The 23,540-nt window shown below is 47.6% G+C and overlaps 1 protein-coding gene across 6 annotated transcripts in view; it reads left to right on the forward strand.

Moving 5' to 3' along the window:
- Positions 1-23,540, forward strand: part of PBX1 (PBX homeobox 1) — a 245,912-nt gene that overhangs the window by 186,390 nt on the left and 35,982 nt on the right. For 3 of the 6 annotated variants that reach the window (XM_065554576.1, XM_065554579.1, XM_065554578.1), the window contains 4 exons: positions 6,697-6,940; positions 13,655-13,864; positions 14,368-14,503; positions 20,482-20,641. In XM_065554576.1, the coding sequence (XP_065410648.1) occupies positions 6,697-6,940; positions 13,655-13,864; positions 14,368-14,503; positions 20,482-20,641 (750 nt within the window). Of the gene's footprint in view, positions 1-6,696; positions 6,942-13,654; positions 13,865-14,367; positions 14,504-20,481; positions 20,642-23,540 lie in introns of all 6 variants that reach the window. The other 3 variants (XM_008173549.4, XM_065554580.1, XM_065554577.1) reach the window with 2 other exon arrangements.

Genomic DNA, 23,540 nt, shown 5'->3' on the forward strand with positions numbered 1-23,540 from the left:
TTGCCTTCCCGAGCCATAGGTGTCTTATCAGCACTTGCCAAGGGGGCAGGGAGATGCCCATGCTGCATCCTTGCATCTGTGGAGCAGGAGGCTCAGAACTGGGGCTGGGACAGACCTTCAAGGTCCGAGGAAAACTTCTGAAATACCAGGCCAGGAGAGAGGAGGAAGGTGGGAAATGAAGGGCGGAGGGAATGGGCCGAGGCTGCAGCCTGCGCAAAGGTGCGTAGCCCTGGAGAGCCACCCTCCGGCTCCATGCCCCAGGAAAGCAGCTAGAAGGCTCAGTGTGATGGAAATGGGAGAGTCATCTTGCTTCCCACGAGTGGTTCTGGCATGGCGCAAGCAGGCCTTGTGGGCACTTTCTGAGCCTCACCGATTGTTTTCGGGACTGCTAACTGCAACGCAGCTGACTTGCAGGTGGATTGTTGCATGCTGGGACCTGTCGTCTCTGGAGCTGGGACCTGCATATTAGCGATGCGGATGGTCATGGGGCGAGCTTTGCCCCCGGGTTGCATGTTGGTCACCCCCATGACCTGACAAAACCCTGGCTTTGTTACTTGAACACCACCTAGGGAGGAGCGTGTTGGTGGGTGGGGACCTGGTCCTGATCTCATTGTCCCACCCGATAACCTGACCCTGATAACGCTGAGGAATGTCCCCTCCATGATTGCACCCAGCCTGGGAGGTCAGAAATTAGCTGCAAAGGCATTTTGCAGCAGCCCAAATTGGGAGGAGGCGTGTGGTTTTTGTTTTGTTTGTTTGTTTATTTGGGCGAAAGCCGGTTCTTTGTGAAGGAAGAGCATCCTCTAGCGGCAGTCAGCGGAGCCGGCAGGTTTGTCAGGCTGTCAGTGGAGCAGCCAAGGACAAAATATTCTTTTTTCTCCCTAGTTCTTAGCCTGTATTTCTTTTCTATCATGAAGAGCAGCAAATTGAGTCTGCTGGGCTATTGGGTCTCCACCTTGGGCCGTGGGAAGGGTGCCTCTGAGGACAGAGGAGAAATTAGGGAATGTCTGGTTTCTCTTCTAAGAAACGGGGGGGGGGGGGGGGGGGCGCAGAGCGGAAGAAAATACCGTTCTGCCAAATTGGTTTTATTTTCACTTTGTTTTCCCCTTTCTCCCGGGACAACTGACAGCCTGGGAGAACGAAGACCTTCCTTGACTATTCATAGGTGGCGTCCCCACTCACTGACCCCCTTGGCCCCATTCTTGGTTTCTGCAGCGCCCCCAACGAGGCAGCCAAAGAGGGGGTGTGGTCAGTACCAGCTGCGAGGTGGTGGTGTCTGATGTGCTCCTACCTCCACCAAAATCAGTGGTGTTAAGGGCACTGGGGCTGAGAGCCCCTTGGTTCAAATGAATTCGTAACTGTCCAAAAGTTCATTAAAGAGTCTGTCACCGACACAGATGCCCTGGGCCAAATCCTCAGTTGATGTAAATTGACATAACTGTTATCTGCACTGATTTGCACCATCTGGGGGAGCTGATCCCATGGAAACCCTATAAAGGGATTTGCACTGAATGCTGCTAAATTCCCTCACCAATTTCCAAATTCTTTTTCCCACCTCCCGGGTATGGAAATCCACAGACTCCAATGCCCCAGCTTGGAGTGTGTCTCCGACTGTCAGGAATGGGTCCCTTGTCCCTTTAAACCCATTTCCAGCTGAGCAGGGGATGAACAGGAGAGAGGTAAAGGGCCAATCCGCTCAGCAGAGCCTTGATCATATGTGATAGTTGCTGGATTAGGTAACAGCTCTGCCGCTTGAAATTGGATCGTGGTGGATGAGTGTTAACATCTCGGGTGTCCTGGCAGAAGGTTCATTTGAGTCTTATACGGTGCTGGGAAGATAAAGGAGCTTTTAAATAATCATTTTGTCTCTACTCACCAGAGCACAGACTTCAAGCAATAACTAGGTGGCATCAGGTCTGCTTAGACACATGGGCCTTTTCATTTATTTATTTAATAGTGTTATTCTACTGGCTAGCCAAACAGGCACAATTGCTGCAGATCCCAGCACCTTCTCACCCAGCTGATTTTTGGATTCCACTCATTAAACATATATAATTATAATGTAATAGTAATATAATGTGTACTCGCACAAATATGCAGATGTAGATATAATAGAACACAATGTGTGTGTGTTTCACATTATACAGTGATATTACTAAGCACCTATATAGTGCTTTTTTAAAAAAAACTCTCTCTATATATACACACACACACACACACACACACACACACACACACACACACGCGCACACAGACTAATTAATCACACATGCACTCCTGACTAGGCAGTGAGTTTTTATTATTAATATAGAAAATCTCCTCTTTTGAAATCCTAATCACAAGTGTGTCTGGCTTGAAACCCTATTTTGTATTTGTTTTCACCTGTTATTTTTGTTTCAATTTGTCTTTTGAGTTTTGTTGGGAAGAACAGGAGATTATTCTCTGCCATTCATGTCAACTTCGTCTCCGTCCCATCTCCTGCCTCCTTTTCCTCCTTTTAAGTTCTGCCGTTTGCCTTTTCTCTTGTTTAGGATTAAGGATCACCAACCCCAAATCAACACACATTTCATTGACAGTGCTCCACATCTGCTGTGATTTCCTTCCCCACTGTCTTTCCATCTCAGGAGATGTTTTGTTTTGTTTTTGTCCTGTCTGTCAGTTGGCTTGCTTTGTGCGTGTTAGTTATAGAATCTTTCTGTTGATTTTAGCAAAGCATCATATACCTTCACAGTAATACCTATGTAAGAGAGGTGGGGCCTGGGCCCAAAATTCTGGATCTCAACTCTTCTGAATTCTTGTCTCTTTGAAACTGGGATTCAGATGTAAATTTGATATCTTCAACCCATCTCTAGTATGTAAATTATAATTGTTAATTAGCAATTGTTAGTAAAATAATAAATTACAAACAAATTTACTTACACATTTCAACCCTTTTCACTGACAAAATTTCAAACACAAAAGGGATGAAAAATACTAAAAAGGATTTGTGTCCAGAAAATTACGATTTCAAAGCCATTTGGGGGGTTTTAAGTTTCCTATTATTCATGTTCATTCTCAGCTGAGCCTTTTACTTAAAATTGGTTTCTATTAATAGTAATTGTATCATTCAGAAACTTATTCTAGATTAAGGAAAAATATGTTTCTTGTTATTTTCACTGGCTTGTTACGACTTTTTATTGGCAGCCAATTTTAGATTATTTTTTTAAACTGACAGTAAAACCATTTGCTGATGGTTGGCAGTGCAGATTACAGGGCTAGGAATAATGGGTCAGATTCATTTTAGACATAAGCAAGCATAGCTCCATTAAAATCAATGGATCATCACACAGCTATGCCATATAATATGTATATATTGCCCCACAGAATCTCTATGGAAATTCAGTGCACTGGTTCTTCCTATCTGTTATTAGCATCCCTGACTGTGTCCAGATTCTGTCTAAATGCAGCCGTTTCTTACCCTTCCCAGCAAGGCTTACAAAATTAAAATACAATCTGTTTAAAAAAAAAAGAAAAAGCGATTCAGCATCTTAAATTGCCCATTTTCCCCCCCGCCCCATTTCTTCCCTCCACTTCAGCTGGAGTTTTCAGGCAGGCTGCTTGGTACATATTTACCATTTTACTACCCAGCTGCCCATTGGCAGAGTGCATACGCACACAAGGGTTTTGCAAACTCAGGCTGGGCCTCCACTTTTGCAAAGTGAGCCCGGAGCAGTGGAGTGCTGGTGTTTTTTTTTCTTTTTCTTTTTTTTTTTTTGCTGTAATTTTTATTTTTAATTTCAAAAAGCGAGAGAGTGATTTTAGGAAAACACTCAAAGAAAGAAAGTGATTTTATATGTGTTTAAAGCATGAATTGAAGCTGTGAGAATACTAGAAAATTCTCTCTTTGGCAAGTAATTTGTGAGAATATGGTTATTGCTGCTCTCTTGGCTTAGTACAGTTCAAGTAAGTCCCAAGAATGACAAAAATCCGTTTCCAAATAATAAAACTATTATTATTATTATTTTATTTATTTTCCTTTTGTCTTCCACCAGAGGATCTCCAGGCATGTCAGTTAAGCCTTGTAAAATCCTCTTTTTTAAAGGCAGGGAAACTGAGGCACAAGTAGTTTAAGGTCCTGATCCTGCAATGAGCTCTGCACAGGGGTCCTGCTTGTTGCAGGATCAAGGCTGAGGGCTTCGTCCAGCTCCCACTGAAGTTTTATTGTAGACTTCGACGGGAGTAGGGTGAGGCCAGAAATGACTCATGCAAGATCACATGGGGAATGTGTGCAAGAGCTAAGAGCAGAAGCCAGGTTTCCAGACTTGCAGCCGTCTGCCTTATTCTCAGATCTGCCTTCTGTTTGTGATGCATTTCAGCACATTTTGGGGAAATCAAATCCTTGTGTCCTTTGTTTCAGTCATAAAAAATGAGAGAATTGGGAATCCTGCTCTGATTCTGTCTCCTGTTGTATTCTCTGTGTGTACAACAGCCAGTGCATCAGGTAAAGCAGGCTTGTATTTATTTGGGTTTGCACAGTTGCTGTTAGTGCCTCTAGATTATCCGCTGTGCAGATCTGAGAACAAGATTTTGGTTCTTGTTAATTTTTCTTCTTTCGAGAACAAAGAGCAGAGCAATCATTTGGTCAGATTCTGGAGTCCGATGTGATCGCAGAACAATATATAGAAATCAACCCCCGGGGAAAAGCCCTATGGATCGGAATATAATAGAGTGATTGCATTTCTGGACAGCACCTTGAACCCACCTATAGAATTCTAGGTTTTTATAGCTCATTATTAAATTTCTGTTGGTTTTAGCCCTCTGGGATTTTTCCCTAAGGGAAGAAAAAGAAACCAATGTAACCAAGAGTTAATATTCGTTGAATGATTATTTCCACCGTGAATGAGCTAATATTTGTGCAGCTGTTTGGAAATACAAAGCCATGTTATTAATTAGTCTCGTGATTTCTAGTTTTTTATTTGCCTTTAAAAATATAATGCCCTTTAAAAGACAAAAACAAAACCTCTTCTTCTTCCCATTGTAATTGAGGAGCATGTGTAAACAGTCTGCAGCCCAGGCTGGTCATGTGGAGAATACGATGCCCCGAATAACTAAATGTCCCCTTGCATTGGCCTCACATCTACCTTCCCTGTCACAACCTCATGGGGGTGACCTGCAAAGGCTGCGGAAACAACCAGAACTGGCAAGAGCCCACGGGGCCAGCCAGACGCACACAGGACTCACGATCTATTTATTAAAGCGTCGTGTCTGCAGTGTTAACTCTCAGTGCACCGATGGGTTTCCCCTCCCCTGAAATGGGGGCTGCAGGTGCTGGCAAAGAACCGTCGGCGGAAAATGTGTCTGCAGCCCCTTGCCCCTTAGCCACCACGCTCTAAGCTCCAGCAGCGGCTCACCAGTGGAGATCTCTCTGCTGACCACAGCCGTGGGGCGGGGCACGGTAGGGACTGCTCTCTCCCCGTTCTGTCTCCAGCTGGTGGCAGCTCTTGAGCCTTGGAAAGGGTGGGCTCAATTGGGGCATTCGCCCTGGCACTTCTGCCACCAGTGGGGGCCTGTCTGCAGGGTTTCTGTCCCACAAAACTTGGTTCAATCCTCAGTGCTGAGGTCTCTTTGCCATGCCCACTCTAAAGAGGGCTGGTGAAAGGAGTCTGGTTGACAGCCCTGGGGACAGGAGCCCTCTATTTACCCCCAGAGGAAGGGACAGCATGGGAAGTAGCAGTGCGAGCTGGGGCTGCCACCCATCCAGGTTTTTACCCGGACAGTCCGTTTTTTGGCTTCTGTGTCTGGGTGCCATTTAAGGTTGCCAGGTGCCTGGTTTTTGGAGACCTGGCAACCCTTAATCACACCCAAACCAAAAGCCTGGTTACCGTGGGGTGGAGGAAGGCACCAGCTCGTTAACCCGCGCCAGCCCCTGCTCAGCCGAGACTGCCTACTACCTGCAGGCAGGCTCCTTGAGATGATCCAGCGAGCAATGGAGGAAGGGGGCAGAGGATCAACAGGGGCGGGATAAGTGAAGTGGGGGCAGGGCTTGTGGGGAAGAGGCGGAGAAGGGAGCAGGGCCTCTTGGGAAGAGGCAGGCTGGGGCCAGAGCCTCGATGGAAGAGGTGGAGAGGAGGTGGAGCCTTGGGAGACGAGGCAAGGCAGGGGGCTGGGCCTCGGGGGTCCAGTTACCAGCCATTAGAAAGGTGGCAACCTAGTGCCAGCATCTCCCAACATGCCCCACTCCACTCCAGAGGGAGCGCCACGGAGGTGAGAGCAGAGTCCGCGGCCCATCCAGGCTGAGACTCTCCCAGTGAGACTGTCACTAGGGGGCTGACCAGCGTCAGTTGTGCTGTGGGCTCTGCCCACTGGGAACTGCTCCAGGCCCCAGCTCACTTCAGGCCAGGGCCAGTATAGAGTCATGAGCTGGTGATTGCGTTGAGTCACTGCCAGCGGGCTGGGTTTGAACGGGTGAGCTAGAGGCACACTAAGGTTTTGCAAGCAAGGGCCAGGTCAGCATAAATGGGGCATAGCTCCATTGAAGTCGGGGGCCAGATCCCCAGCTAGTGTCAATCGGCACGGCTCCACCGACGTGGCTAGAGCTATGCCGAGTTACCTCATTGGAGAATCTGGCCTTCACTGCCTGCTGAGCTGTTGCTATTGTTTGTGTTCATCCTCAGGGCATTGCTAATCGTTCCCTCCCTCCTCTGTCTCTTCTCACAGTTCTGAGTATCCGGGGAGCCCAGGAAGAGGAGCCCACAGACCCCCAGCTGATGCGACTGGACAACATGCTGTTGGCAGAGGGCGTGGCAGGGCCTGAGAAAGGAGGAGGATCAGCGGCGGCTGCGGCCGCAGCAGCAGCATCCGGAGGGGCTGGGTCAGACAATTCCGTGGAGCATTCTGACTACAGAGCTAAACTCTCGCAGATCCGACAGATCTACCACACGGAGCTGGAGAAATATGAACAGGTAACAGGCTCATTCGCGGAGGCTAAGCAGAAGCTTCCCCCTCTCCCGGCCAAAGCAAAGGCAGGGTTTAAATGAAGCTCTGATCAAGGAAATAAACCCATTCAAGGGATAATCTGCCTATACAGCAGAGGGAAGATAATGCAACAGAAAATGGAGCCGATAAGAGAATCAGTATGTTACCTACACACAATTCTGTACGCCAAGCTAGCATGGCTGTGTGTATATGGGCTGGAGCACTAGTGACATCTATTGTCAAGGTGGCATGAGCGTAGCTGTTACACACCCGTGTAGCTCAGAACTTCCTGAGACATCCACTGTTCAGGCTGAAATCCAACATGGGGAGCTGGTCAACATTTTTGCACAGAGTTTTTTTCTTCTAATGAAAAAAAAAATTATTATTATTATTATTATTTTATTATTATTAATTTGTTGTTTATTTATTCATTTGCAAAAAATTGTTGGTGTCAAAAACAATCTGGGGTTTGGTTTGTTTTTTTGCAAAATTTTCCATGATGCATTGTTTTAATCCATGTTTTGTTATCAAAATAGTGTCAGCATTTGAATCAGAATCATTCAAGAAATGCTTTGTTTACTGAAAAGCCCATTTTCAGGAAGAAAACCTGGCTTTTTACCTAAGGATTTTGATCAAAATTTGATAAATTCATTGAAAGCAACCCTGGAAAACTTTGTGACGAAGGCAAAACTGAGTCATTTCAAACTCTGGGGATTTTTTTTGCAAACTCATTCTGCCACTTTTCAACCAGCTCCTATGACAGGCTTTATAGTTATGGAGAGATACCTATCTCATAGAACTGGAAGGGACCCTGAATGGTCATTAAGTCCAGCCCCCTGCCTTCACTAGCAGGACCAAATACTGATTTTGCTCCAGATCCCTAAGTGGCCCCCTCAAGGATTGAACTCTCAACCCTGGGTTTAGCAGGCCAATGCTCAAACCACTGAACTATCCCTCCCCCAAGCTTGGGTTAAGGGGATTGTTTGGTTTTTAAGCTTGACCAAAAAATATTCACCCCCTCTTAGGAGTAAAAGGAAAGAAGGCGGCTGGTCCAGTGGTTAGGGGCTTAGCTTGTGCCTCAGAAGACCCAGGTTCAATTATCTGTTCTGCTAATGACTCACAGCACCCCTGCGCAGGGCTTGCCTGATTACCCCCCTTCCCCGGCCATGCAGGGCTTGCCTGATCCACCTGGCGTTGTGCCGGAGTCTGATTAGTGGATAAAGACTTGGGCAGTGAATCCCTGCCATACAACTTCCTGTCCTTCTGCTGAGGTGGCTGTGGGGAGCCCAGGCAGCTGTTGACAGGGGAGCCATGAGTCCGAGTTGGGGCAGAGGACCTGAAACTCGGACATCAAAGCCTGCTGGCCAGGTCCCCTGGCTGTCTGGCCTTTTCAGAATGTCTCCCAAGACCTCTGGATACTGGGGTCTGCCGTAATGTCACTATCATGACTTTCCATCTGCAAAGAGCCCTGACATTGTTCCACCTTTGCTCTCGAAACGGCATGGAAAGGGATAGTGATAAGGGCACCTTGGCCAGGACTGTCTTGATCTTCCCTGCTGCGTCCTGGGTCCCACCAAGCTGCCATCTCTCTGGGCCAGAGAATCAGAACAGCTTTCCCTCTCCAGTTCCCCCCTCGGGATCAGGGGCAGGGCTCAGGCAGCCCTTTCCAGAGATCCTCAGGCTGCCGGCACTGGTGGCCGTAGAGAATTCAGCCCAGTTCAAGATGGTGCAGCAGGTGATTGGATCCATCTGCAGCCTGTCAATGGCAGTGCCCTACACACCCTGTGGGAGTGCGGAGAGAGGTGACAAGCCCCAAGGGGATGCTGGAAGGGCCATCAGAGGACCTACTGAGTGTCCCCCCAAGGAGACCGTAAGTTGAGAGGATCCAGGGCTTTTGTGGGGGAGAATTGTGAGGCCTGCTGAGAGGTTTCCACGTTTAGACAGGACTTGAAAAGCAGCTGCGCTTTAGGCAGGCTAGTGCGGCTGCTCAGCTCCAAATGCTTTGATTTCTTCTCTTGACGGCTGAATGTGGTTTGTGACCATTGCATCCCGACCACATCAGTTTGCGCTAACCTGAAATCACGCACGTGGGTGGTCTCGTGAGCCTAAGGTGCGGGGTAGATGTCCCTTCCAGGTCACAGCTGTCCGGCCGGCAGGGAAGCTGGCCCCAGGACACAGGAGCTAGCTGGGACAGGTCCAGTGTCTGGCTTCACCTCAGGGACCTGATGTTGCTGTGACTCGACACAGCTTTTCCCTGCAGTTTTGTCTATAACAGGGGTTGGCAACCTATGGCACACGTGCCGAAGGCGGCACACGAACTGATCTTTAGTGGCACTCACACTGCCCGGGTCCTGGCCACCGGTCCAGGGGGCTCTGCATTTTAATTTAATTTTAAATGAAGCTTCTTAAACATTTTGAAACCTTATTTACTTTACATACAACAATAGTTTAGTTATATATTATAGACTTATAGAAAGAGACCTTCTAAAAACGTTAAAATGTATTACTGGCACGCGAAACCTTAAATTAGGGTGAATAAATGAAGACTCAGCACACTGCTTCTGAAAGGTTGCCGACCCCTGGTCTATAATGTTCTTTTGCATGTGAAGATGAGGCAGGCTGAAACTACTTGGAGTCTGTAAGCACGGGGCTGGCTCTTTCAGCACCTAGGTAAACAGCCAGGAGGGGGTATAGCAGACCTCTCAGATGAGAGAGGTTTCCTCATGACTTACGTGGATTGTATAGGGGCCAGTGGTTCTGCTGTACAGTCACCTTCACAAGGGCTCTGACCAACTAGCTGTATCTACTGGGTAGTTAGCTACAGTTGATGTCTTTAGAGCATCATGGAATGATGGGACAGCAAGGGGAATGGAGGATCCACACTCCATTAAGAACAGAAGGGGAGAAGCAATTGAAATGATGTCTTCAACTCAGGGGATTGAACCCAAACCCTTGGGTTCTCCCGTATAAATGTCAGTCTGTGAAAGGGTGAGGGGCTGTTTTACACCATATACAGGCTGTGCCCCAGGTTACCTTCTACCCTCCTAAGGAAGACACAGTCCGAGCGTACACAAGCTCAGAAAGAAGGGAACTGCAGAGTTCTCCTCTGAGAACACCTTCTCCATCCTGGTGAGGCCTCAGCTGGAGTAGTGTGTCCAGCTCTGGGCGCCACACTTGAGGAAAGATGTGGACACGGTGGAGGGAGTCCAGAGGAGAGCAACAAAAATGATCAAAGGGTTCGAAACCCTGACCTGTGAGGAAGGTTAAAAAGACTGGCCCTGTTTAGTCTTGGGAAAAGAAGACTATGGGGGGGACCCTAGAACAGTTTTCAAATGTGTTAAGGGCTGTTATAGAGTGAATGGGGATCAATTGTTCTCCATATCCACTGCAGGTAGGATAAGAAGGAATGGGCTTCATCTGCGGCAAGGGAGATTCAGGTTAGATAGTAGGTACCAGGTTTCTGTCTCTAAGGGGAGTTAAGCTCCGGAACAGGCTTGCAAGGGAGGCTGTAAAATCCTCGTCACTGGAGGTTTTTAAGAGCAGGCTGGACACACACCTGTCAGGGATGGTCTAGGTAGACTTGGTCCTGCCTCAGTGCTGAAGGCTGGACCTGATGACCTCTCAAGGGCCCTTCCAGCCTGACATTTCTACAGTTCTGTGAATCAGGTGATTGTCACAGTAGCAGCCTCCCCTTCACAGCATCTCCCGAGTGCCGGAGAGTTCTGGCTTTTGGGGCAGTTGCTCCAAGACTACCCTTATGATTTACAAGGCCCAGCAAGAGCAGGGCCCCAGGTGCCACAAGGGCAGTGAGCTACCCCGTTCGGATGGGTCTGGGGAGAGAGAGTAGCAACTTGCCCCGTGTGAAGCGGGGGCACTGCTCTGGGTGCGTTGCGTGGCTGTCCGGGGGCCCCAAGGTGTGAGGCCCAGCCAGGCCAGCCCTGCTTTCAGCACAGAGCAGTGAAGTTCTTGAGCAACTCGTTGCTTTTCCTCTTCATCTTTGCAGGTCGCCTCTCTTTCAGAGCCGGGCTGTCATCTGTGTTGCTAAGTGGTTTGCTTTCCCTCTGGCCCAGCAGCCCCTGGCTGCACGGACCTGCCAGCATCCAGCATCTGATGCAGCAGACTGAGAAAATGTATTAAAAACAAACATCCCCCGTGGGCATGAGAGGAGCGGGGGACCACGGGTGGTGGGAGCACGCGCAGCGGGGCGGTGCTGTGCCGTCAGCACACTAATTCCAGTGATTACCTGCTTGCCCTTTCATGTCAGGGCGCCTGTCTCGCGCTGCCTGCGCTGCTTTAATTATTATCATTATTGACTTGTTATCGGATGTGCTGGAAACCTGCAGCACTGTGTCACCTCAGTGCTCGCAGCCACTTGATGTGGGTCGTTTGGGGGGCTCTGACTCCGCCCCCTCTCTCTGGGACCTGCATGCCTGCAGAATTAACCGTTCCCCCTGTCGGCAGCCCAAGGTGCATTTGAGCCACCAGCAGCCGCTGCTTCCCACACTTGCTTCTGGCCCACTCCCACCATCCTGACCTTTGGCACCTCTCTCCCCGCGCCTGAGGGGCAAGCGCTCCGAGACCTGGGACCATCCATAAGTAACATCTGTAGCACACACAGAGTTAGGACAGGCCACCTCACGTGCATCATAACAGCAGCTGATCCTGGGTGGGCTTAAATCAAGAAGGAGTTGGCAGCTCCCAGGCATCCCATTGCACAGCAGACCACATGCATTATGGGAGAGCTGGTCTCACGAGGCACTGGGTACTTCAGCAGGATCGCAGGCCAGTATACTCAGATTGTTGGCCTCCCTGCGAATGGAAGGAGGAGGGATACCAGACTGGTCGAGATGTTGGTCTGATCCAGTATGTCAGGGATGATGGGACCAGTACGGCTACCAGATTGAAAGGACCGTGGTTCTGATCTGATGTGAAAAATCCTATATTTTTCTGGCTCCTCCAGCCAACCCCAAAGCAAAAGTAATAGGAGGTAGGGTTTTTTTTCAGCCTTTGTCCCAAACAAAAGGCTTTATGCAGCCCAGCTCTTCCCATTCCCTCAGCACCAAGGAAACAGCATCAATTCCTCCTCGCCTGCTCAGTTTGGGTTCGGCAGCCTACCCCAAAAGCCCGTTCTCTGCAAAGCAGGAGAGAAAACTTTTTCCTCTCCCTATGGAGAGCCAGCCTAGCCTGGCCTCCTCCTTCCCTATATCTCTGTCCTAATGACCCCCAATGGAAGACTTTTCCTTTCCCTTCCTTAGGCATTCAGAGTGGGACAGTTCTTCTCCCTTTCCCACGCTGCAGCTTTGAACCCCTTCCCCCCTAGGTGTGCACAGTCCTACACCCATTCCCAGGCCTGGTGTGAGGATCAGCAGTAATAGTAATTAACATTTACAGAACTCTTGCATCTTCAAAGTGAAGTACCTATATGTGTTAATCGGGGCCTGTTCTAAAGATTAGAGAGAAGGGTTTGGGCCAGATATGGATTATATGGCTTCCCACCTTCATAGTGTCTGAGCACCTACTGTATTTATCCTCACAACACCGCTGCGAGGTAGGGAAGTGCTATTAACTCTGTTACAGATGGGGAAACCGAGGCACAGAGCAACTAACTGATTTGCCTGAGGCCACACAGGGAGCCTGTGGTAGAAGAGATACTTGAACCCAGGTCTCCAGAGTCCCAGACTAACACCCAACCCACTGGACCATCCTTCCTTTCTGATCCCTCTTAAAGCTCCTAAGGCCTCTGCCCAACCATCCGTTCTGTTCTGGATTCTGTGCAGTGACTCCCCATCGCTGTCTCAGATACTGGCTGTGCAGTTTATTGCTGGATGTTTTTCTCCTGTTTTTCACTTAATCTGTTTCCCTGGCGGGCAGCCCATCACCAGACAGATACAGGGGAATGGGAGGGAGCTGAGGAAAGGGCAGCCACATAGATCCAGGGGCAGGAGGGCTCCTAAACTGAAGAAGGGTTAAAAGCTGACCGTGTGCAGCCATGATGAAGGGAAGGCCCTACTGTGACTGTCTGCTGCTGGCAGAAGGATGGGAGCACTCAGGAAGGAGAGGGATTGGTTAGAGTGATCCAAGGAGGACCCAGGGTTCCGGGATGGAAGCGAGCAGAGGACAATGGCGGTTAAGCAGCAGGGAGATGGTGTAGAGGTGAGAGACTGTTATAGTCCTCTTAAGGTGGAAGCTCCACTACTTGGGTCATTTTTAAATCCTAGACTGGACAAAACACTAAAAAAAAAAAAAGGGAATAATCCTGCACAAGCTGGCGAGTGGACGAGGGCCTGATCCAAAGCCCATTGAAATCAGTGAGAGTCTTTCCCTCAAGTTCTCAATGGGCTGTGAATCAAACTCTAAATGACCCAACAGGTCCTCTCCGTCTGGCCGCTAGGGATACTCTGAAGGGTTGGGCCCAGTTTCATCTCCTCCCTGCCACATTTTAAGGCTCTTTCCTTTAGAAACCCTCACCACCGCCTCAGGGCTGAAGTTGCAGGCAGCTTGATCCCCACGGTGGAAAGGGGAAGTGGTCCGACACTATGGAAATGGGTGAGGTGTCAGGTTGCGGCTGGGTGGTTAGATCTCGTTAGCTGGTTGCTGTGCTGCTCCGTGGGGGCCCTGGGCTGGTGTCCTTATCTGGCTGTGCTGGCACTATATAGTCTTGAACACGGCCGAATGACCCTCCGATCCCGGGGTTTCTTTTGTTTTTCTTGCCGTCCCAGGCGTGCAACGAATTCACCACCCACGTGATGAACCTCCTGCGCGAGCAGAGCCGGACCCGGCCCATCTCACCAAAGGAGATCGAGCGGATGGTCAGCATCATCCACCGCAAATTCAGCTCCATCCAGATGCAGCTCAAGCAGAGCACGTGCGAAGCCGTCATGATCCTGCGCTCCCGATTTCTAGATGCGCGGTTAGTTCTCCCATCTCCCGCCTGAGAGAAAATGCTTTGGCAGGGGTGGAAAGGGGGGGTTTCTCATCTCTCATGTTGGCCTTTAGACAGAGCAGACACTGCAAAGATCTGTTCTGGTCTGGCAGAGGTGGGACAACCAATGGATCTGATCCAGTATGAAGGCAAGGGACCAGAACAGACGGGCTAATGTGGTTTGAGACGCAAGTGGATCAAATCTCCAGCCCACCCTGACTACCCTGTCATGCAGTCTCCTTCACCAGCCTGCCTGGGGACCAACCTTCTAATCAGGGCACTGGCTGGGGGGAGGCAGATCAGAGGCCAGGTGGGTCCAGAGCTTCCCTCGCAAAGTGTTGCAAAGTTTGAGTAGAGGAGGTTTGCAAAGTACTTTGCAATGGAGAGGCAAGAGGCACCATGGAACTGCAAAATATGATTCCCACCCCCAGAGCGCTTTCCCTCTTTCTGGAGCCTTGGCCCTGATTCTGTTCCATTTTCTCCTTGCCAAGGCGGAAGAGACGAAACTTCAACAAGCAGGCTACGGAAATCCTGAATGAGTATTTCTATTCCCATCTCAGCAACCCTTATCCTAGTGAGGAAGCCAAAGAAGAGCTAGCCAAGAAGTGCGGCATCACAGTCTCACAGGTAAGGGGACGGGCAAAGGGAGTGGCACCAAAATAACGGCCTCGCGTTTTTCCATCAGGGCACAAATAACCAGGCAAGCGTCTCTTTACTGATCTCCACAGCGGTGGTGGGTGAATTGCGGGTTGAGTGCTAGATTGGTAGCAAGAGAATAATTGGAGGCTGCATGGAACAATGGGGAACAAGGCCCCTTGAGGAAGAAGGGTGGATTGGGAGGGGAAGTATTAAGGCAATCACCTGGAAGGGATGGAGATGAACATGGCAGGGGCTGGCTGGGACATTGCAGAGTAGAGCCAATGTGGAATTTAAGCAGTAGAGGTTGAGGGGTGCATGCCGGGGGGGCAAAGTGAGAGCTGAGCAAGGCGACCAAGAGATTTCTGGGGCAAGTGCTATGTTTGGCCAGTGCCTGGCCTCACAAGCTACTGAACAACCAACAAACACATGTGGGGCTTGGCAGGGGTTTACTTGCTGGAGCTGTGTGAGCAAGGATCAGGAAGGAGGCCATGGCTAGAGTGGGGTTTCTGGTGTGAGGGTCTCATGGCTGCGGATGCAGGGTTGTTTCTTTCCATCTAAAGGCATAGAGGGTAATTACTCTTGTATTTGCTGAATGCAATGCCTCTCTCATCGGCTGACACATGCAATTTTTGTATGGAAACAGGATATTCACTAGCTACACCCCAAGGTGTGCCCATGTAATTAAAGGGGCAGGTGAATAGCCTCTGTGCCCCTGGAGCGTATAGCATTGACCGGCATGCTGATGCAAGGCTTGAGCAGAGCAGTTGAGTGTCTAATTTGCAGTAGTCACGTTCTTGGTTGTCAATTATTCTCAGCCCCTTCCTTCCCTCCATCCCACCCCTGTTCCTCCTACTGCATTTGGCTGCCAGAGGCTGAAAAGTCTGGAACCAATCACCATGCCCTCTTGTATTCTTGCCCACAGCCAATCCACATGCTTTCCAGGAGTCAGCCATCTTGTGCTCCCTCATGTTCACAGACAGGTTTGTGGTGTCATTTGGGTCATACGTTCACATGAAGATGACAACAGTAACTGGGGCCAGATCCCCACCCAGAGTGGCTGTTCAGTTTCTCTGGAAGGAACAACATCAAACTGGAGACTGTAGTCATCTGTAATCCTGTGGGAATCTTGCTAATTGCTCCTTAAATGCTCATGTAGTGACCTCCAATCAACAACCATATCATCTACATTAGAAGACCCAAATGACCATCAGTCCATCCCAAGGTTACACATGGGAAATGGGGCACGCTGGTTCTAATAAACCAAGCACTGTCCTGGTGTTTCATCCTGAACTTTGAATTGACCCTGGATGTTTTTATGGGATTCAACAAAGTTCCATTAACTTCTTTGTAATTCGCATGCCATCTCTGCACTCCCTAGTGCCTGGAGCAGAAAGAGCCAATTTCCAGGAGAAAAATTGTTCTTGTGATCTTTCTGAGCAAACTGAAATAAGGAAATATTGCTGCTCTCCTAAGGATTTCCATCCCCGCATGGTTTTTCAGGCCAAAGCGGTACAGATAATTTGAGTGCTTATCCGCACCAGGTCAATGGAATACCACTTTGGAAACTACGTGAAGTCACATAATCTCCCTGCACTGTAACTGCCTCAGTTCATGCTGCCTTGGGCTGTGCTCCTCTCAGTTCTCGCAAAGCAAACACAATTGCCTTAGCTCTTAGGTTCATAGATTGTAAAACCAGAAAGGACCATTGTGATCATCTAGTCTGACCTCCTGCGTGACTGGGCTGAACCTCACCCAGTGATTTCTGCATCAAGCCCTTATCTTCTGAGTGAGCTCTTTTAGCAAGACATCCCATTTCCGTAACTTCAATGTCAGGCCTCAAAAGAAAACCTGGATCTTGCTGAAAGGGGTGTCAGTGAACCAATCATTGGCTCTCTTCCCTCTGACTCAGAAGGGGAAGCGTTCCTGACAGCTGGAGGTTATTAAAGGTGCTGTGCAGTGACCCTTTTTTGCAAGAGTTGGGCTGTTAACTCCCATCTCATGGCCAATTTATAATCTCAGTAGTTAAATTCTGCCTCCTGAAATTCACCCCTCAGTCTCAGCTGGATACGCTTTTCCCTTCCAGTGCAGTGTTACTGTGCATTGTTAAATAGCTGCTGCCGTCCCCTCCGGAGGTAGCCTCATTGCAATGGTGTGCCAGGAGATTTCTGTGCAAAGTTTATCAAGCACTGGGATCCCTGCAGATGGAAGGCATCGTAGAAAACAGGAGGGATTATTTTTCTGTTTTCCATGCAGTGAAACAAGCAGCAGTTTTTCAGTGAGTGCAAAACACTAGCTGGATACCAGTGACCGATATCCAGCATTTAGAACGGGACAAACGTCTCAGCTGTATCTCCGTAATCCTAATTCAGAGTAACAACCTAAGGGACAGGACTAGCCTACAGAAGATTGGCTAACTGGTCTAGGAGGTGACATACCAAAGTAGATGGAATATTGGACTTTTCCAGTAATGGGTTTATGCATAGAGGCAGGATACCAGATTAGATGGGCCACAGATCTGATCTGGTTAACATAAAATAGGATTCCTGGCTAGATGGATCAATAGCTTGAACTGATGTACTCAGAAGGCAGGGTGCCAACGCAGATGGACTTGTCTGGGGAAATCTTGTACAAGAGGACCAAGGTTTCGAAAAGTGAGGCCAAGATGTTCAATAGTGATGAGTGATTTTGGGTTTCCAACTAGAAGGTTCACTAGAAGGACCTTTCTCTAGGGCACTTGATTTTCAGAGGGTGGTGCTTATCACTTTCTGAACAGTGGCCTATCCCCACTAGTTAAACATAACTATGCCTGATTCATGAGGGCAGATAGGTCCCAAAAGATTGCTGAGAGCAAGTACAGGAGAAGGCACTTGGGGGCCTGTCTAGTCCGGCATATTGAAGCACTTCTGTTCCCGGGAAGCCGAGGGGCGCTCCACCAACGCCAACAAATATGGCATGGCAGGGAGAGTGCTCCAGGCCAGAGGGAGAGGGATTATTTGGGGGGCATACTGAGAGGACGGTCTGGCCATGCTCACAGAGCTTCCAGAAACAAGCTCCCATAAAAGGGGAGCTTACAGCTGACCCTAACAGCTCTGTGTCTGTTGACCCTGCTGTTGGGACTTGATATGGATGAGCCACCCCACGTCGATTAAATCAGAAGCCTCCTATCACCATCCTCAGACCATCAACCCCAAACCAGGAACCTCTCCTGAGATGAGAACAAATTCAGCCAACTTTCCCTCCGTCCCAAGCTCCCGTTATTCCTGCCATGGCTTCCGCACTCTTGGGCTCCATCTGGAAGTGGAAGCACCAAAATGCCAAGAGTCCCAGCTCCATGGCATGCAATTGGAAGGAAAAGGAAGTCCAGAACTCTAGAAGAGAGCCTGCTCTCCAGAGAGTTCAGGCTCAAGATTGTAGACCCAAATTGCTCAGACCTTTCCTGAATCTTTTAACTATGCAGATAAGTCTCAATATACACATCCATGAGGATTGCACCCTGCAACCTTCATAGTGATCCATTAAAGATCTGGAAATAGGGAATGTCATTGATATAATAAGGGGAAGGGGACATGTCTGATTAGGTCCCCATCCTCTTTTGGTAGCACAACCGGTGGTAAATCCAGTGACAAAGACACCATGTCAATGGACTTTCAGCCTTCAAAAAACACAGTCTGGTTTCATTCCAGCCCTGTTTTGAACAGTCCTTTGGGAACCTACTGATTTTTGCCACGACTGACCTTTCTCTAAAAACAGAGGGAGAGCTCCAGATAAAACCAGAAGACACCCAAAACTCAAGCCCAAATCTTTCCAATATTTTAAAAAGTTCTGTGCCGGTTTCAGTTCCATATCTGTGGTTACCCTTAGTGCTGGTTTCATAGATGGCACCAGAAGGGAAGTCGAGAGATCTGGGTACTGTTCCCAGCATTACCACTGACTTGTGGTATGACACCTTTCTCTGCTGCAGTTTCCCTGTTTGTCCAATGAGAATGATACTTGCCTGCTTTTATAAAGTGCTTTGAGTGATGGGTGCAACACACAGTGTAAGTGAGGAGAGAGTCTATTGTTAATAATGCTGCCTGGTTCCAAATGGGACTGCACGTGCCAGGTTTGAGACACACCAGAAAGTATCAGAAACTTTCAGAGTTTGTTTTAGTGAGAAATGCAGCCCGATTTTGCCAATTCAAGAATTTCGTATATTTCAGATGAACATCCAGACTCTAAACTTTCAGGTGCTTATCCAGACCTTTTGGGGGTTGCCCACCACAAATCTTTATGCAATTGACTCAAAGCTACGTTCTTTAAAATCCTCAATGGAGACTAATTGCAATTAATCAATTAGAGCCTAGCTGTTAATATCTCTCCATGGTGCTCTCTGAGACTGATTCATTGCATGGGGCCAGATCTTCCACTGATGTCGACATCAATGGAGCTCCACCAATTTATGCCAGCCACTGATCTGGGCCATAGTTTTCCATTTCTTTAATTACTTCTGAAGAAGTTCAGTCTGTATTTATAAATCATAGTTCAGCCAGTCTCATTCTGAAAATCTGTAGACAGTCGAGGCGCCATGCATGCAGCAGACTCTGCAAAGTTCTGTTGAAACACCTCCATTGATGGCTGCCCTTGCAAACTTTCCCACCTCTGCATCTGGGTTGGGGATGCATGATCTGAGCTGACAGCTTGGGATTGCGACCACCTGGCAGTGTCATGAAATGGGGCACCGATTGAAATCCGAACCAAAAGAAGCGGACAGCAAAGCCCCTAACAATCCCATTTTCTGTCACCTTCCATTGGAAGCCTGGTCTACACACAGAATTTGCACCAGTTTATTAACTGATGCAAGCTCAATTGGTATAAACCAGGTTTAAATTGGACTAAGAGTGTCCATACAGGTTTTGCCCTGATTTAGCTAAACCTTGAGTTATATTGGTAAAACTGTGTGTGTGGACCAGACCAGAGTAACCAATGCAGCAGCTGTACCTGTAAATTCTTCTGGAACGTGCTCCAAAAAGCAGCACATGCTACTGTGATGGAGAGAGCATTAAACCAGGGTGTGTTTGAGTGTGTGTCTGGGGGGGAATCATAGCTTCCTAGTGCATGGGACTGGCATTCTCATGAAAGGGACACCGACAGCTTAGTTTTAGGCACAAGGTTTCATTTTGTTTAGAGGAGCCAGGCACTGGAGTTTACACAATCAAATCAGAACAGAAGAGTTTCCTGGGTACCTAGATCATTCAGCTGAAATGGTTTATTTAAAAAATGAAAATCTTTCTCTTCAGTGCAGGGACCCTGAACCCAGCAGCCTTGAGAACCAGGAAGTGAAACTGACCAGGCTAGCTTGGCTGACCCAAGCTTGAGTGGAAATCAAATTAGATTTTTAAAATCCTAAAACATTTAATAATGGTCTCGGGGGGAGTATTCAAAGGCACAAGCGGGAGCTAGGCTCCCATTAAAAGACAGCTCCTGGAGTCCTGTGATTACGGGAGAATCTCAGCTTTTGTAAGTCAGCTTACAGCCCTCTGCTTACAGTGGCAGAGAAAAGCTTTAAAACATGACCTGCGTGCACCCTAGAGGCTCAAATCCCAGAAGGGAAATGAAGGCCCCCCACCCCGATTTATTTTAAATCTCATGATTTTTAAACCAGTCTCTTGATTTTTGAAACCTGACTCGTGATTGTGGAATGCTAGGGGTTGGCAATATTGTTATCTTGACAGTGTGCCCTTAATGGAAGTTGAAAGAACAGGCATCTGCTCGCCTCTGCGTTGGTTTTATTGACTTTATACTGCTCTGGGGGTCACCGGGGTTGGGATGGAGTCAGCAGGTGGAATCTTTTCCTTGCAAAGCTTTTAGAAAAAACTGAAATGCTTTAACTTGCTTTATTCCCCATTCCTAATCCTCCCCCGTGTCCCCACCAAAATGTGTTAAAGGTGAAACGTTAACTTTTTTGTCTTTTCTTGAACTCGCTCTAGGTATCAAACTGGTTTGGAAATAAGCGAATCCGGTACAAGAAGAACATAGGTAAATTTCAAGAGGAAGCCAATATTTATGCTGCCAAAACGGCTGTCACTGCTACAAATGTGTCAGCCCATGGAAGCCAAGCTAACTCACCCTCAACTCCCAATTCAGCTGGTTAGTTTTTTTTTTTTGGGTTGTTATTGTTCGTTTTTTTTTTTTGTTTGTTTTTTCCTTTAATATCTGTGTTTTCTTTTCCTTTCTTTTTTCCGTTTTCTTTTTTCGGTTGGTTGGTTTTTATGTAATTTTTACAACAACAACAACAACAACAACAAAGAAAAAATATGGATTTAATTTTTCTCATTTTTTTTCCGTTCTGTTTTTTCGTTTGTAAAAGCAATGTGATCATGCTGTGTAACCGACGGTAACGTGTTGGGGGTTTTGCATGGATTAAAAATTCGCTTGAGTTGCTTGCTCCTCAGGAGAAAAAAAATGTCCGTGCACAATTGATTTACTTCACCAGGGGCTGAAAGCATGAGTGACCCTGATTTAAAAAAAAAAAAAAAAAAAAGACCCAACACTTACAGGATGTTCCAGATCATGCTATTTTCAGTCTGTTTTGTGTGGACTTTTATACTTCAATTTTTTGGCTGCTCACACCATAATGTCTGGATCACCTGCAAGTATGTGTTCTGTGTGAATTTTATTTTCCTTTAGTATCAGTATTGGGTGAGATCTTCTATCTTCAAGGAAATCCTTGAAGTGGGTTGGTTTGTCTGTCCCCCACCTCTCCCCTTCCTTAGCTGTTTATTGTGGTTTTCATTTCATTTGCTTTAAGGGACAAATGTATGTTTGATCAGTTCCTCTTACCCAGATTTCAACTCTTCTGCTAAGGAACTATGACGTGCCCGCTGTTTAATTCTAGCAGCGATGGGTACACAGTGCCACCAGATAGAATCACCATTACTCCAAACGGGATATTTTTAGGTGCTTTGTACCGATTGTTCAAAGTGATGAGAGATTTGAGACCTAATTAAAAGAAACAGAGGTTAACTTGATGGCTGCCATGTGATTTAAATTCTCTTTATATATAAATTTTATATATATATATATGCTTATTTTGCTTAAAGGAGGGAAATGTGAATACATTTGGTTCTGTATCATTCAGCTTGGTCTGTGATTATGGTACCCCTTTCTCCAGTGCATGAAGTGGGTTGATCTCAGGTATGCTTCTGAATGCAGGGCCAGCAGAGATGTTAAACAGGCAATGGGTATTTTGATATCAGTGAAACTATTTCTTCTTCTTAGGAAACCTGACATCATGCCAGTACTTGGTACGGCATTTTCAGGCAACCTAAAGAAACGTGGTCTTGACCCTGAGAATGCCCAGTCTGAATTAGACAGACATCAAACATGAAGGTAGAAATGGGAGGAGGATAGGGAAAACAGGACAAGGGTTCAATCAAATAAAGTAACTATTACGTTGGATAGTGAGGGAACCATGATTCAAAAAAAAAAAAAAAAGAACAAACTACTCACTGTTTCTCCAAACAATCCCTCTGGGGCTTGAAACTCCAATCTAGGTCCTTGATGGATTTTTATCAGTTACTCCTTTAACTCACGTCCCATGCTGTGGATCTAAAGATCTGCACCCAAGCCCTACTGCTGACCCATGTGGAGAGTTCTAAATGGTTCCATGTGAGCTACGGTTTTGTTTAGGATATAAACCATTTATGGTTCAGAGCACAAAACAGCCTCTAACTATTAGGGGTTAGGTTTCCCTGGAGATCAGGTTATCCCATAACTGCCCCACTGCATTGTTTCTCACCCCTTCCTCTGTAGCCTCCGGTACTAGCCACTGTCAGAGGCAGGGCACTGGACTAGGTGGACCACAAGTCTGACCAGCAATTCCTGTGCTTCTGTGCTCTCTCCCCATCATGAATGCAGGTTTGTGTAGAGTTGTTCAAAAGGGTCAGGCTGCACTCATTGGTTTGTTATTGTAGGGTTGCTCAAGAGGATCAGGGTGCACTCCCTGGTTTGTTATTGTAGGGAAGTACTAGATGGCTTCCACACTTTTTTTTTCTTTCAAGTAACTTCTAAAAATTTGTAAACTTCTACATTCTTTTAATCACTTAGCTGTTTTTACTTGAGATCCGTTTGCAGAACAGACTGGGGCTCCTGATAGTGGCAACTCCCCTTTTTAAAGGCATGGAGTAAATTCAGCTGTGTGTGTGTATGTGTGTATTCTATTTAATAATCTTTTTCAAATTGGCGGTTGTGAGTATCAGAGTCCAGAATCCACACAAACTTGTAGCCAGGGGGGGCGATTTTCACTCTTCTCCTATTTGCTCAATTTGAGCCTGATCCAAAGCCCATGGAAGCCAAGGAAAAGTCTTCAATCTACTTCAATGGGCTTTAGATCTGGCCCATATCCGGCATAACAGCCACCCCTCCAGTGGCTGCCGCAGTTGAATAACGGTGCAATGCAGCTCTCTTCCTGTGACATTCCCCACAGGCAGGAGCATGGCTGTGTAATGGGTGTAAATTGTCCGGACCCTGCAGTAAACCATCAAGATCCTGCACTTTCAAGTCCTGTGGTTAAAGCATAGGACTTGGACTCCTTGTTTTTTTTTTTCTGACTCTCCCAAGACGTGTGTCTACATCCCAAAATCATGTATCCTTCTTCTACTAACATTGCTGCACGCTGGTGCTAGCGCCGGAGGAAGTGCTAACGTAGGAGGGACACTCACCGCCATGCCACAAAAATCTTCCGTGTGATTTTAGGTCTCCATGACCTGAGAAAAGTCACCTCCTCTCCACGAGCCTCAGTTTCCCCATCTGCAAATTGGGATTAATGATGCTTCCTATGGGGATTGCGAGGCTTGGTTAATTAGCATCTATAAAGTGCTGCGAGCTCCACAGATGGATGAAAGTAATGTTGGTTTTCTACCTGCACCTATTGTATGCACCCAGGCCTGCCGTAATGCACCTATCTGTTCACCTATCTGTTGAGGGGAGGGTGCCCTCACAGATAAAAATACAGCACTATCTTCCAGTCCCTTTTCACAGCAGCTTA

This window comes from Chrysemys picta, chromosome 8 (genome assembly GCF_011386835.1).
Source record: "Chrysemys picta bellii isolate R12L10 chromosome 8, ASM1138683v2, whole genome shotgun sequence".
Lineage (NCBI taxonomy): Eukaryota > Metazoa > Chordata > Testudines > Emydidae > Chrysemys > Chrysemys picta.